The sequence below is a fragment of the Lepisosteus oculatus genome, chromosome 5 (assembly GCF_040954835.1).
Source record: "Lepisosteus oculatus isolate fLepOcu1 chromosome 5, fLepOcu1.hap2, whole genome shotgun sequence".
NCBI classification, from domain to species: domain Eukaryota; kingdom Metazoa; phylum Chordata; class Actinopteri; order Semionotiformes; family Lepisosteidae; genus Lepisosteus; species Lepisosteus oculatus.
Genome location: NC_090700.1, coordinates 17,934,741 through 17,950,499, shown reverse-complemented (window position 1 = coordinate 17,950,499; position 15,759 = coordinate 17,934,741). Strand labels below are relative to the sequence as shown.

The 15,759-nt window shown below is 34.5% G+C and overlaps 1 protein-coding gene across 1 annotated transcript in view; it reads left to right on the top strand.

Annotated features, from left to right (window-relative positions):
* gbe1a (glucan (1,4-alpha-), branching enzyme 1a) overlaps window positions 1-15,759 on the top strand; it is a 379,113-nt gene that overhangs the window by 91,517 nt on the left and 271,837 nt on the right. Inside the window, exon 4 of the mRNA XM_015341997.2 lies at window positions 13,052-13,177. Coding sequence (XP_015197483.1) covers window positions 13,052-13,177 — 126 coding nt within the window. The remainder of the gene's footprint in view (window positions 1-13,051; window positions 13,178-15,759) is intronic.

Below are 15,759 nucleotides of genomic sequence, written 5' to 3'. Positions count from 1 at the left end.
GTACTTTTTCAGCACTCTGTGTGACCTTGCCGGTGCCGCTGTGGGTTAGGTTCCTGACTCCCACGTCACACGCTATGTGTTCAAATCCTGCTGGAGCCATGACTTTTTTTACAAACATTTTTTTGAAAAAATGAAACGTTTCCCTGGGTCAAAGATTAAATAAAACCTCACTCGCACCAAACAAATTTATATTTCTAAATATCACAACATAATCGAATTTAAGTCATTTTAATAACAATGAATAATCACCTAGGCGTTACAATATAAACATTTATATTGATTTAAATCGCGTTTAAATCGCTTTTATTTAAAACCCATAAAACTAATACTGTTTAGACTTTTAATTATTTAAAACTGTATTACAGCAGCACAATGCACAATGCAACGTAAATCGCTATCTTTGTCTTCTGCGTAATAATGTTCACCTCTCTGTCCAGCAAATTAACAATAGTAATAATAATGAACTTTATTGTATATGGCACCTTTAAAGCTGGCTCCTCAAAGCGCTTTACAGGATAAAAACAATAACAACAATACTGTTAGGCTGGGCAAACGATTTTTTAAAAAGAAATACAAAATGAGATATAATGATGTGTTCCGGCTTAGACATTAACGAAGAGCATAACACGTGGGCGGCCAGCAGGAGTGCTGGCTGTGACGAATTAAACCGGTTTCACAGGTATTTTCAAGCAATTTTCAAGCAAAGTAGAAGGGGGTGAGATTTCCAGTGAAAGACACCTCCTCCCCTCCAAAACCAAGGAAGTACGGTACTTACTAGTTAAGAAAGCTAGGCTCCTCAATGAAATCGCTTTAACGCTAATGCGTTGGTGTAACAGTCCGGGCGTGGCAAGCTTCTAATGTCAACCCGACTACGGCGAAAGGAACCCTTCTTACATAACAGACATTTTTCCAAGAAAGTTTAGCCTTTGTCACTAATGGAACCACTAAATAAAGACATAAATAAAGAAATCTTAAGATTTTTAAAATACATGACTTTGCTAAAATTTACAGTTTTAAATAATTAAAAGTCTAAATAGTATCAGCTTTATTTATGGGTTTTAAATAAAGGTGATTTAAACGCGATTTAAATCAATATAAATGTTTATATTGTAATGGCTAGGTGACTATTCATTGTTATTAAAATGACTTAAATTCGATCATGTTATGATATTTAGAAATATAAATTTGTTTGGTGCGAGTGAGGTTTTATTTAATCTCTGACCCAGGGAAACATTTTATTTTTTCAAAGAAATGTTTGTTAAAAAAGTCATGGCTCCAGCGGGATTTGAACACATAGCGTGTGACGTGGGAGTAAGGAACCTAACCCACAGCGCCACCGGCAAGGTCATATGCAGAATGCTGAAAAAGCACTACAGAAACATTATCAACAGACAATGTACAGCGTGTACTATTCTTGTGTTGCGGTACATTAATATAATTATATCATTATTAATTTCTTTAGATACGCGATTCCATATTAAATTCCCTTTTAATCAAATTCTAAAAGTATGCTTGTTGACTCCGGTATCACGTTAGTTTAAGACTTCGATGCTTAAAATGTTTAGGGAGAAATGGAATACTGGTGTGTATGTTTTCTTTAAAGTACCGAGACCAGCCATATACTGTATGTTTAAGTTCCAAAATTAATATCGTTTATGGCCTTCACACACGTTACAGTATGCTCCTATTCTTTTTATGCTCAGGTTTCCTTCGGTCGTAAAATTCCATATAAATATTCAATACTTAAACGGGCACAGTAAAGACATCAAATATACATATACATATTGTATACAATACAGTTTGCATACAGTAATATGTTTATGTTCCTAAATCAATCTCTTTTATAAGCATGTGAATCGATTTTCAAAAATTACTGTACTTTGCATGATTGGAAACAAATGCGTGATTGCGAAATGCTGTGGTGTTACTTTTACAAAGACGGTCAATGAAAAAAAGAATGTGGACAAGGGCAATACTTTGAGTTTACACTTACAGCTTGTCCAAGGTCATTCATTATTAATACTATTAGTAATATCTTCGTTAAAGACTTTGATGGCGACAGCTCAAACATGAGAGGTTGAGCTTTATTAGCTCCACCTTGCGGAAATTCCGGATAGTATTATTTTACTTGCGGTATTATAGGATAATTTACGGTAACTTGCGGTAGACTGCGTAAAGCGCACCCCAAAATAATGCGATATCGCCCGCTTGTTTTGAATGGCTGCATCTGTACTTTGTGAATGTGATTTGAATTGGTGTCCATGTTGAAAGTATTTGATTAATTCCAGTAGACCTGAGGGTGTGTTTCTTTTGAGCATTGGTGCACTTTCTTGAAGAGATGTAATCAATAAGTTTACAGGAGAAAAGTCGATGAGAATAGTTGATGACAGATGAAGCTTGACGAGGTGTTCACCCAACAGTGTGTCAGGAAAAGCTGATTAAGGATCTTAAGGATACTTATAAAATTAGTTGGCCGGCACCTATTGGGGTAGTATTTTCTTCTGTTCCTTTGTCAAAGGAATAATTCCCTTGATATACAGTAGCTAAACAATACTGTATACAGTATACGTATATGTGTATGTCTTTACTTAATGCATACTACTGTGTCTTTTACATTTAACTACTACTGCATTCAACTGACTCATTAAACTTCTTTAAGGTTTATGTAAAATATACCATTGTTTTAAAATCTTTTTTTTTCTGCATTCTCTTTGTAGAGGAGAGAAAGTTTTTTTTGTTCTATGAAGCATAGGTTATCTCTCAGTGACCTTGATAATGGATAACACAAACAGGAGTTGCAAAATGAAAAAAAAAATCTGGGAAATAGATGTATAAAAGGATGTATATAGTCTACCCTCAACAGCAGCCTCTATTTATAGCCATCTCTGCTGTCATTGCAGGTTAGGAAGCTATAAAGGAGTGTTACACCATGAAAACCATGGCATTTAGAGTGTTCTCAGAATTTAGGACTCTTGCATAATCTCATGATTTTTTAAAGTCTGTCTGGACCCATTTTTTATTCAACTGGAATTACTCTTTTTTCGAAAGTTAAAACTACAATACAGCTTGTATTCCCCCTCATGTGGTTTTTGTTATGAAATTGGAAGGGTCTCCATGGACGTGTGCCACATTGAAATTATTTTTTGCCTACGCTATAAGCATCTGCATGGCTTGACTTTTTTTATTTAGCTTCTTTTCCAGTTTTGCTGAGACTGTAAATAAAAAAGTCTGATTCAAGATAATTTAATTGTCAGGGGTCTTAGATCCCATAGTATATTTGAATCGTTTTTTTTTTTTTCATCACCTTTAAAACACAGTAAGAACAGGCCTTTTTTCTATTTATATTTTATACAGAAAATCTTTTAAATAGGGATGACCTTGTGAAAAGCACCTTTCTCTTTTTTTACTTATTAACAGCTAGACAAGCTTATTCACAACCTCTTACTTTGTAATCATACTTGTTTGCTTTGAGTTCAGTGCTGAAAGATGCCGGCTGGGTAGTTTACTTCTCCAGTGAAACTCCTGATGGAGCTCCTAATGCTCAGGAGAAAGGCAATACCCCAGCTCCGACCAATCACTGGATCTGTAGAGTATAAATTTAAGATTTCAGATGTTCTTTCCTGTATTTTTTGTCCAAGTGTCTTATTTTTTTATATAATAATTATTAGCTCATTTACTGTATGCCATTTTGAATGACTCAAGATTTTCTGTGTGTTTTGCAGTGTGTATTGTATTTGCAGGAGATGTTATATTTCATTATTATTTATTAGTGAATATTTAAGGTTTTACCACACGTTTAAAGACATAAATCCCTAGAAATGCCTATCATAGGTTTGATGGTAGTGATACTGATTTTTTCAATGCCAGTAAAACCAGTAGAATTTACTGAACATTGCTAGTATGTATGGATCAAGGCTAAATTGATTAGATGTACAGTAGAAATAAATGCTGCAATTATGATGTTGTTCTCTTCATTGTTGCCTTATAGGTTGCTATCAAACCAAAGTACAATATGGAAAAGGTACTGTAGGTCTTTTAGTCTTAGTGAAATAATCACATTTATTTTGTAGCTGATGACTCATGAACAGAGGACTAAATTGAATTTATCAATACATTTCTTAAATATTTATAAGAGTTCCAATAGCCAATTAAGCCTAGACTATTTTCTTTTGTATCTTAAGAATTTTCATTGTCATTTGTTTTCCTTATTCAGCACAACTCCACACAGTAGCCTCCTACACAAAACGAGATGTTCTGAAATGTTTGTTGCTATTGCACAGATTTTATTCATGTTGAAAGCTGCTTGTCCTGTGCATGTCCTTGTGACCCCATTGTCCACTGGTTTTTATTTCAAGAAAGAATCAAGAGGATTGTTCAGGAGCACAGTGAAATTAAATGGACCAATATACAGTACAATTTAATTTTAAAAAAATGCCAACAAGGAAGAATATCGCAGAGCTATTGATTTTTTTTAGGTATATATGGAACAAGTTAGGGTTAATTCTATGCTGAAAAATATAAAGGAGGAACAATTTTTTCGCTTGTTCCAGCCAACGCACACTAACGCGTCTCCCCACTTGATAACATACAGGTATATACAGTAACGATATGATATGCTGCTCTGTAATTGAATTTGCTTTATTTAAATAGCATTTTTATAGTCCTGTGCATTAGTATTTTATCTTTGAAAACAGTTTGTGGAGAAGCATTAAAACTGTTTTTGTACTCTATTGCTAAACCGTTTGACCTCACAGTTTATGAGGCAACTAAAATGTTGGGTCTGGCTTTGGAGAGTGAGAGATGGATACAGGATGCCCTTCAGAAGATAAAATCTGTTTGTATTTTAGATGCCAGAGTGAAATGTTCCTTTTTTTAGAATATATTAAAAGGGAACTACACACTGCTACTCTGACATGCTTCTTTGTGTTAAATGACCTTTAGAGTAAAGGAGTGCTATTGCTGGTAAGATCTGAACAGTAAAACACGTCTAGAAGTGTCTTGAACTGAGTCTGGAGCATTGTGGGAACTGAGCTTTGTTTTTTCCCTCCTCTTATTCTTTTCCAGGAGGCTAAATAATGTCCATTTATGCTGTGCATAACCTTAATATCTTGCAATAGAATTAATTATTGAAAAGGTGATTAATACCTATGCATATTCAATTGTGGTTTCTATGAATAATAACTTATTTTTGCTATTCTTGCAATATTGCTATGCCATGCTATTCTTGTATAGTTTAGTTCAGTACGTCTGCACCAGCGTGATTAGAGTTGATGTATTAGCTTCTTTCTTGGGAGGCTTTTAATGACCTTTTCTGCTCATTCTTTCTCCCCTGCTGTGTTAAGGTTTTCCTTTTTAACACAGTTTTTTTATGGACTATTTTGATCGAATGTGTAGTTTTACTGAATGTTTAATTTTACACCAAGTTCCTTTCATTTTTCATTATTGTGTGAAGCTTGTTTTGCAAAAATATTTTTCCATATAACTAACTACATAGTACATCAAATAATTCTATAGAGCCAGCAACAACTAGCAACACAAAAATTGTTATACAGTAAAATCCTCCCCTTGAAGGCCATTTGCACACCAACACTTTGAATTAAGCAGTTGCTACAGTATGTACAAGAATACCAAATTCGTATGAGTATGTTCAACTTTGTGACTATATATCTTGCAGATCTGATTAAATCTCTTCGTATCAGTGTCATGATGTGAACCCATGGCCTACTGATAGTACGAAACTCTTAGTACTCACAGTGAAAGGATAGGCAGCTCAGTTGTTTGAGCTTATACTTTCTGAAGGTTTGTTTTAGATTTCATTTCACTCTTACTTTGCCTTTTTCCTTTTTTGAGCAATGTATACTGTGTTTTTAAAAAAATCACATAGTACAATAAACGTAAAAATACACATCTAGAATTAAAGAAAATAAATAAAAGAAAAGGGGGAGCTAATTACATGTGTTTTTAATATGGGATAAGGTATCTGACTCTATTGTCACAGTTTTTTCACAAGCTCTTTATCACCTAACCACCAAACCTCGTAAGACAGATTTTTACAGTAGCTGCAGTTAGACTCACCAGTCAAGTCAGGCCTGAAGATTGATGGCAATTTAGAAGTCGTCGATTGAGAAGGAATGGTTGGGGCTCAACTACACACAGTCAGACCACACGTGTCCAGGAGCAAATTAGTTACATATTTCCAAAAGTGCCCTAGTCTCACAATGTTTAGATAAGTATCACATACATGTTCACTGTCTCGTGACAGAGAAGGATGAACTTTGGCGTAGTCCTTCCTTGTCTCCTTTTGTGACACACTGACCTGTCAGTGACACTTCCAGTATGTCCCCAAACTCTAGCTTAATCAGATACTGCGTTTCACCCTCCTGTGTTTGTGTGTTGTTTGCGCCATCTGTTTTAAAACAAGTATAAAAAAAATAAAGGATTAGGTTCAGTTCCAGCAGAGGAGCTCTCCAGAACCCCTCAATCCTCAGTGCTGTTTGTCACCCCTTTCAGTGGTTCCTGACTGCTTGCAGTTAAATTTTTGCATTCATTATGTAAAGTATTGCAATAAAATTACTAAAGATTTCAAATTTGGTCCCACATTTTCTTCTTCAGAAATAGAGAATGAAAAAAAAGTGTTTTAAAGATCACATTAGCAATAGGGAGATAAGTAGCGGTTTGCGTGATTTCTGCAAACTTAGGTATGCACGCACTATTCACTAATAAAGCGTGAAATTGCTTTGAAAATAACATGGATAATTGCTTCTTAACTAGTGTCTACTTTGAAACTCAGGGCAAATGGTCCAAGAACACAGGATTGTGCTGTACAATGTGTTTTTGCAAGCATAAATAACTTTAATATGCAGGATTTTTTCATCGGTTTTCATCCCAGAGGAGGAAGGTAAATAGAGTAGATTTTACCACTTCTTATTTCTTTAAATCTGAAAGTAATTTCTATGTTCTGCTAAAAAAAGGGCACTTTAAAAAACTTTTTCTCTTCTGTGTTATCTTCTGAAATGTTGCTCCCAAGATGTCTGAACTCTTGAGTAAACATACTTTTTTTTTAACTTAGTTTCTTCCTTTGAACATTAGTGAGGCAGTTCCTTAAACAAAATATTTTGTATGTTGTAGAATAGAATGATGTTTATAAAGTGTGAATGAAGCAGATATTATCAGTGGTGAAATTACCTTTTTACTACTCTTTAATTGCCCATTATCACCCATGGTTGTGAAGATGTTCATACTGTAGGTCATGTACTGTCGATGGAGAATGGCATTTAAGGAATGCTTCACAAAATCAAATAAACAATAAAAGTAATTTGATTATAGTTTTTTTAATACTTAATTTTTGTAGTATTTTTGTTTTGACCATACATAATTGTGCACAAAGCAAGAAAACCAGAATCAGGAAAACTAAAATCTACCAAGTTAATTGGAATTACTTTGTTTAAAGTATTTTTGTGTCTTATTTCACCCATATTTCCTTGATTTATTTTCTACAACTTCAGTTGTCGCACATCACCTCTCTGTGGCACTGAATATATTTCAAGCATGTTGATGTTATAAGTAATTTTAGAGAATTACTTTGTATTTTGCAGAAACTGTATAGATTTAAAAATGGTACATGATTTGAAACTTAGATTCACAAGATAATTATGTACTCCTGCTGATATTAGACTGCTTAATAGCATTGTGTTGCTTTGGCATTTCTATGTAGTTTCTAACTTAATTAATCCAGGGCACCAATTAATGGTTTTATTTAATATTTTTACTCAGTACGTTAATTAATAATATATAATAATGTATTTAATTAACATCCAATAAAAATAATAAATAATGCAATGTATTTGAACAAACTATTTCATAAAATAGATTGGAATATTCAAATAGTAAGTTACATTAATACTTCATTGTGTGTATGCTATGTACTGTATAATACCTACAGTTTCTGCGTGTGTATTCACAATTAAGTCCGCAGGAAAACATTACGTCTGCAGTGCACAGGGTGCACTTTATCACTTTATTAATTAACTACATATACTATGGTATATTTGATAGATTTTTTATCCCAAAAGATATCCAGAGGGCATGGCATGTTAGAGAATTGTTAGGTCATTTATTACTGAAGTGCAGCACCACCCTAGGTAAATTAAGGCAGATATAACCTTAAGTCTTCCTTTAGCACTGTCCCCCACTGTCCCCAGTCACCTTACAGAAGCTCTTGTTTTGAAATTCAGATCCAGAAGGAAAAGCACCACCTACTGGTCCACAAGCCTCATTTGCAGCTCCCACCTGATTTTCTTTGGAGTCTCCCATCACAGGACCTGGCCCACCCCTTCTTACTTTAAGAGATCTGGCTACGTGGCGGTTATACTGCTTTAAAGTCTTAATGAGACTCCACCAACTCAGCCCTTGTTCTCACTTTTGATATCTAAAACACTGTTAAAGTTGCATACTGTACTTTGCCCGGTTGGGATGAGTTGGGATGATGGTTTAGTTATAGCCTACCTTACAGCGTAAGCTTGAAGTCCCTTTAAAAAGTGGCTGTGGAAAAGTACTAATAAAGAAACATTACATTACATTACCTCAAATATATACAGTTAATTGGGATGTACGTACATGCAAATGAGGTAATGTAAAGTAAATTTAAAGAGTAATTTTCCTTCCATGGAAGTTACTTTTTTTTTCACTAGCATGAAAATGATGCATACTTAAGCTGGATAGACTGTATTAGCAATTGAGTGGTAGTGAAATAAATCATTGTGATAATGAATTTCTGAAACCTGCCAACAATTGATGTACTGTACATGAGGGGTGTTGCAATGACGTCACTTCAGATTTTGTGAAAGTGGGGTTACTTAAGCCTTCTCTTGTTACTGTGAGACAAAGCAGAGACATTGAAACTTATAAAGGAGAAACTGTAGATAGTTATAAACAATTATGTAATCTTAATCATTGTGATGACTCCAAATAAAATCTAAGTTTTATAATATTAAATCAGTTCCATGTACTGGTATTAATGGGTTACTCTGTAATTTTGCAATGAGTGAAGTACTGTACAGTATGTCTTAGCAGTAGGGGCAACTGGTTTTTTCACAAAATATTGTACTTCTGTATGTCTTGAAATATAGCTGAATTCTAACCTAGAAAAGCTCAAATAACTTATTTGAAGAGAGAAATATGGACTTCTGGATCTTTCATGAAATCCACACATTTCAGTCTAAACTGGAGAAGCTCATTTAAAGAGAGAAACCTGTCAGAATCTGCTACCCTGTGTTTTCATTGAAATGTATTCATTTAAACCAATTAAACAGGGGTATTTTACTTTGAGATAGAAATGTGATTCAAAGTAGCAGAAATTAAGGTATGACAAAGGAGGAGAAAAATGACTGACACATTTATGCAACTCCTACAGTACATCATTTTTCTTACTGGATGACTTTCATCTTTAGATATTGTTATAGAAAATGGATGCAGCAAGAATTTTAAGAGGTGTACTGCCATGAAGTCAAAACCGTAACCTACAGCACAGCTGTGAATAAATTAGTAATTAGCTTGTAAAGTCATCATGCAGTAAATTATCATATTACGACTCGGGTGTCTGTCTGCTGAATAGGATTGTCTATCTTCAAAATGCCATTGATTGGCTGTTCTACAAATTTGTGCATTTAAATGTTCAGAAAATCTTGTTACTAATGAAGGAAAGATGTAAGCTAATCATATTCAGAGTCAGTAGTGTAGTAAAAAATATGGTTATGCACCTTGAGAGCTTAGGTGTAAATTCTATAAGCTTAATTGTTTAGCAGATATCTTTAAATCTGTTCAGTTAATGTTCTGAGCCTTTTTCAGTGTACAAAATAGGTTGATGATTAAAGTTTCTAAATTACATTTAGAACTGGGAGCAGGAGCTTTTGTTTCCTTATTCAGATGATTGTGTGATTTGGGGACAAGCTACCCTATGATTATCAAAGCAGATACCCTACCTGAAATGGCTGGATGAGATCCTTGAATCAATTAGCTGCTGGCAAATGAGCTAAATGGGCCAAATGGCTTCCGTTCATTGATGATATGGGAAGTTTTCAACAGTTTGAAAAATTGCTTCAGATGAAACACATATAATACATTGGAGATATTATACTCTCCTCCCTGTTCCCGGATTAGTTTCTCTAAAACCTTCTCACTGTTAAACAACAATAATTATTTATTTTTAGTATTATAGGAGTTAACCCTTTTGAATGCAATTTTGAGAGACATTTATTTTTCTCTCTCTCCAATGTACAAAATGTTGAATAGTATATATGAAATCAAATATTGCCTTTATAAATTCCATTACCATTCGCAGACTCCATTTCTATTCAGCTGGCACAGATACTGCATCAGTTTGTCCTATCTTAGTTTCTTCCTATTAATAACATTTATATTATCATCACACACTGAGATTTTGCTCCCTGATGTCACATTGAATAGCATGTGAAAAATACTGCCAAGCCTAACCCACGTTTTAGGGTTTTGATGGATTTTTTGATTGACATCCTAGATCTAAAGGTGTATTAAAATTTGTAAATTAATTCTGGGATGCAGTGTCTTGTGATATGTTTCAGGCATGCTTGAGGTAGCCTTTCCTGCGGCATAGGTGTTAGAAAGGGTGGAAAAATGGTTTGATGGAAGTAAAATCTAATTATAGTTTCGACGGTGCACTGACATTGAAAAATGCTCAGTTGAACACTATTCTAGTGTTAAATGGAAACAGAATCCACCTACATTTTAAATTAGACTTATGATAATCTACCCAATTTTCCCTGTGCTAGTTAAAGGGACAGTCACCTGTTTTTCATCCTCATACTGTAAGTCAGTATTAATGGACACACAATATCTAATTGTCTGCAGTCTCATGATGACCTCTGGAGAGATTAACAAATAGGTAACTTCTTCCCTCAATATGAAAGTTAAAATATTTAAATGCTGTCAAATACTCTTAACCGCTGTCTTTCAGTGTATCATGCACAAATTACAGTTGATTGTTGATGGAAGACAAGGCCCACAATTTCAGAACCCATGTATAGTAAGCAGATGCTAGCATGAATGCCTAAAGGGTTTTTTAAAAATGTAAAGCCAATTTGTAAATATAACCAGTGGTTATTTAAGCTCTCTACAAAATGACCCCTGTTTTACAACATGCCTATCATCCTCTGAATTATCATTCTGACACAGCAGGCTCCAGCCTACAGTCAGCACCAAATTGTAAAACCAGAGTACTAGTAAAAGATAAACATATAACCAAACCATACTGTAGGTAAACAGAGGTTCAAAAGGTCTTTAAAAACATTACAAATGCTTATACAAAAATAACAGATTCAGTAAAATCTACTTCCTGCTTCAGGACCCAAAGAGCCAGAGCTATACCAAAATTGATGTCTTTATTGACAATTTCCAGTGAGAAAATGTTCTTGCGATATGAGAGAAAACAACTTTCGTAGTGAAAGTCGTAATTCATGCAATTTATTGTAAATTGAGTAAAATATTGTACATTTTTAAAGTATTTTTTAAATTTGCCGTGTTTGAGATGTTATGAAAAAAATAAGGAATGGCCAGTTTTATATTTATTGTGAGATGCATCAACCTTAATGTTGTTCTCCTAGGGTCAGACCTAGAGACATAAACTGGAGTGTTGTTTGATCTGAGAGAGAAGTTAAAAAACAACATACACTGTGGAAGTTTTTATTTTTTATTTTTCCACTGTATATTTCACTTAATATTTTTGCACTCAATTGCTGCTGTGTGCTTGGCTTCATTCGAATTGGTATTTGCAACCATGAAATATGAAGTACAGTAATACAATTACATGTTTGTTCAGCTTCATGTTACTGTATGTGTAAAAATGTTCTTCTCTTTTACTGGTGTATATGGCCTCATTAAAGTTTCCCCATATTTGAGTTGGAGACTTCTCGCATGTACTCCCTGGTAAAGCATTGGTGGTGGATTTGAGGATGGTAAAGAGGTATTGATGTAACTTATGATGGGAATTTTCCTGAATATTTTTAATAACTCCATAGGGTAGGATGATAATATTATAAAATGTATACTTGAAAATGTTACTGAATTGGCCTTCAATATCAATTAAATAAGTCCAGCAATTTATACTCTAGCCCATAATCAAATGGTAGTATTTTTGAGCCTACAGAATGGAAGAATCATAACTAAGAAAAAAAAGGTCAGATGGCCCTTTTTTGGATACCTGTTCACTCATGTCATATTCACCCATGGATTATTGCCAAACTGATTTGTAGGAATAAGTATCCAAGACACAGATACTGTATGCCCCTTCCAAAATAAAATATGATTTCATTCTGAACCCTCTTTTTTTCTGCTTTCTGTTTACATCCCCGGGCTCTACTCTCTGGATCACTATTATTTGATTTTGTCAATCTAGTGTTTTTGAAACTGCCAGAACTAAAAACTCGAATACTATGAAATGTATGGCTTAGAAGACATCAGTTGTTTTTTTTTTTATTTCAGGGATATCTGTGGGTCTGTGGGTCTGGAAAATAAAAGGTTTTGGTCCACAACTCAGATATAGCACACACAGTATATTATCAGAAAACTGAGCACAATTTTTTATCCTTGGGAACAATAACGAAAGTAGAGGGCAAGGGCTAACTGGCCTATACACTCATGCCTGTTACACCCTTGTAGGGTTGTTACTCTTTTTTAAGACCCTGCGTGATAGTCCCTGTCGTGTCTTCTCTTCGTGATACTCTTCTGAAGATTGTTTTGAGGCTTTTCAGTAGCTTTCATTACAATTGTAAAGTAGAAATATTTTGAAAATAAAAAAGAAGAGGCACAGGTCCAGTCAGTTTTTCCTCTTCATCAAAAAATAAAAACTTGCTGTTTTGTACAGTATTGAGTCTTCGATATTTAAACCTACTATAAAACTAAATGAATGTAGAAAGTAGAAAAAGATTTTGAAATGTATTGTTTTTTTCTTTTTTCATCTCAATGCACAAAAAACCCTCCTTATGAAGGCAGTACAGTGAAGTTCTCTGTTGTTCCCCAGGTGGTGATACGCAGCAAAAGTGGCGAACTCCTCTTTCGAATTTCACCCTGGGCAAAGTATGTGGTGCAAGAAGAGAAGTCTGTGATATATGATTGGGTGCACTGGGAGCCACCACAGCCTTACAAGGTATGTCAGTTTTTTAAAACAATTAAATAGCAAAGAATGAGTAAAATAGGAACTCGTTTTTTTTTTTTTGCTTTATTGGTTGCTTCGAACTGACATTGATGAATGTGTTTCTTTCTTTGCGTACTCTGTCCATAATCAAGCTCATTTTCAAGATTGTATAATCTATATCTATGCTTTTACAGTATATGTTGTATATACTCTATTTGGAAACTTGTGTACTGTATATATATATCATACTGTATGTAGGCTTTATGGATTTAAATTATGGACAGAATGTATTACTAATAGTAATAAAAATGTTTGTGTGTCTCTAATGTAGTAATGAAGACTGTGTCACAGACAAGTAAAATCATTAATATACTATATACAGTACAATATAAACTAGCCCAAAGAAGGTTCTGTATCTTAAAATTAAAACACCAAAAGCATATTAAATGCTTAAGTAAATACTCTGCATTCTGGTACATACTGTTTGCTTGATATTCTGTTCAAAACACTTTCATGAATCTGTAAGTCTGAATCTTTTCTCTTCTGCCTAAAAAAAGTTATGACTATAAATAAAACACAAATACTGATGAGTGACAATTCTAAAACAACACTGTGCCCTATTCTGAGAAGTTGTCATGGTTGACACGACTGATGAGCAGCTTCCAGACTGATCCCACATGTTACCGGTGGATATTACTGGTACCCACTCTGGCATGTGTGCATGGTGGATTTAAACTTGCCAGGGGAGAAATAGGAATTTGTGGAACAGCTTATCAAGAAATCCTGCTGCAGCCCCCCATTTGCAGAAGGTCAGAAGAAGAGAATGTCTCTCTATCATGTCTTGTAATGAAAACACTGACAAGCACTACAAGAAAAAGTGTCGATATTTCCTTGTGCTGTGTGTCCTCTTCTGTGGTACTGAAAAACAATCTGCAGGTCTTCAAGACTGAAACTTTGTTTGGCAGTTATATTTTTCAGAAAAAAATATTCTGTTATGTTTTAATTGTTAAAAAAGTTTTCCTAACAGTTAAGCTGAATATAGCTTATATAGAAAATGTTGAAGACCAAAACATTGCAAAAACAAAAAAAAAAGTACAGTAGTAAGACATCAATACTTGACTCCAAATGATTTTTTTATATTTATTGTGTGTCGGCTGCACTGTTATTTAATGTCCCCTTTTTGCACCGCTATAGTATTTTCAGTGTAATAGATCTCATTATTAGCATCAACCTAGATCACCTCATAGTAAAATGGTGCAATAGGATGTGTTAAAAGAGTAATAGTAGGACACTCACTAAGCACTTATTCAGTTGTTGACAAAAGACGTTTTCCATTTACTGGAAGCTAAGAATGGCTAAGGCAGGTGGTGCTACAAAAAACATAAAGTGGTTTAAAAAGCAAAAGAATTCAGCACTGATCAAAACGGGGCAGTTGCATTGCAAGAGAACAAATATCACACTTAGAAAATGTTTATCGGTTTATGTTTGCATTATGAGAGGTTAAGGACTTCTTTAACAGTGCATTTTCGGAGTATTAATGGCTAGTCGAGTGTCTCTATGAACAAACCGAGTGACTGCCTTTCAATTCTAACATTCAAAGAAAAGTGTTGATGGCAGTTTTGTCAATGTGTTTCCAAGCCAACATAGAGTCAACAGGTGTGACAAAAAATACAGTACAGAGTTCTGGCTTCTACTTGAAGTACCGGGTTTAATGGTTCATGCAGGGAACCTTGTAATGCGTTAGAGTTGCTATTTGGAAGATTTATTTTATGATAGTTGAGATTTGTATGTCAGAGATACTGTATCAGTGCAGTCCAAGTAAACCTTCTGCTTGTGATACCTGCTGCCACTTTCTAAACTGAGTGTTTTTGAAGCTGTGATGTGGAACCCACCAATAAAAAAAAACATGTCCTCTGGTATGTCTTAAGGTTTATTCTAAAGAACCGTACTGGTCTGAATTTGTCAGTGCGTTGAGAATTTGGAATAAGTGAACCAGATGCCCCACAGTCTTCTTTGTACAGGTCCATTTCTTCTTGGCAGTCAGTGTAGGTTGTCCTTAAGGCTTTAAGGAATGTATTGTATCTGGTTGGTATTCTTTGGACAAAGCATGGAGACCATAATTGCATACAATATTCTTAATTAAATTTTAATAACAAAACAGAAAGATTAAAAATGGAAATCTCATGATGGGTGTGAGAGTTGGATTGTCCTATCTGGGTTGGTTACATTTACAGTTTCGTTCTGAACTGCTTAGCATTCATAAGGGAATACCATTCTCAAACCTTGCAGAGCTCACAAGTTTTATTTCTGGATACTCTGCTAACTTACGAATCAACAGTCTGTATCCGTGTTTAGTCTATTTCCCAGAGTGTCAGCAGCTAAAGCACGCATCACAAGCAGCCGCCCACACTCTCCCCTGCTGTGAGGTGCCTTTGACTACAAGATAGGGGAATACATCAAGTTCTTAATATAAATAAATAAAACTTGTAAGAAACATGCAGTGTTTCTTTTCTGTGAGTACATTTTATATTTGGGCACTGTATTTCAGAAAATATTTTATTGCGTTCACTTTGAGTAAATATATGACTTATGAG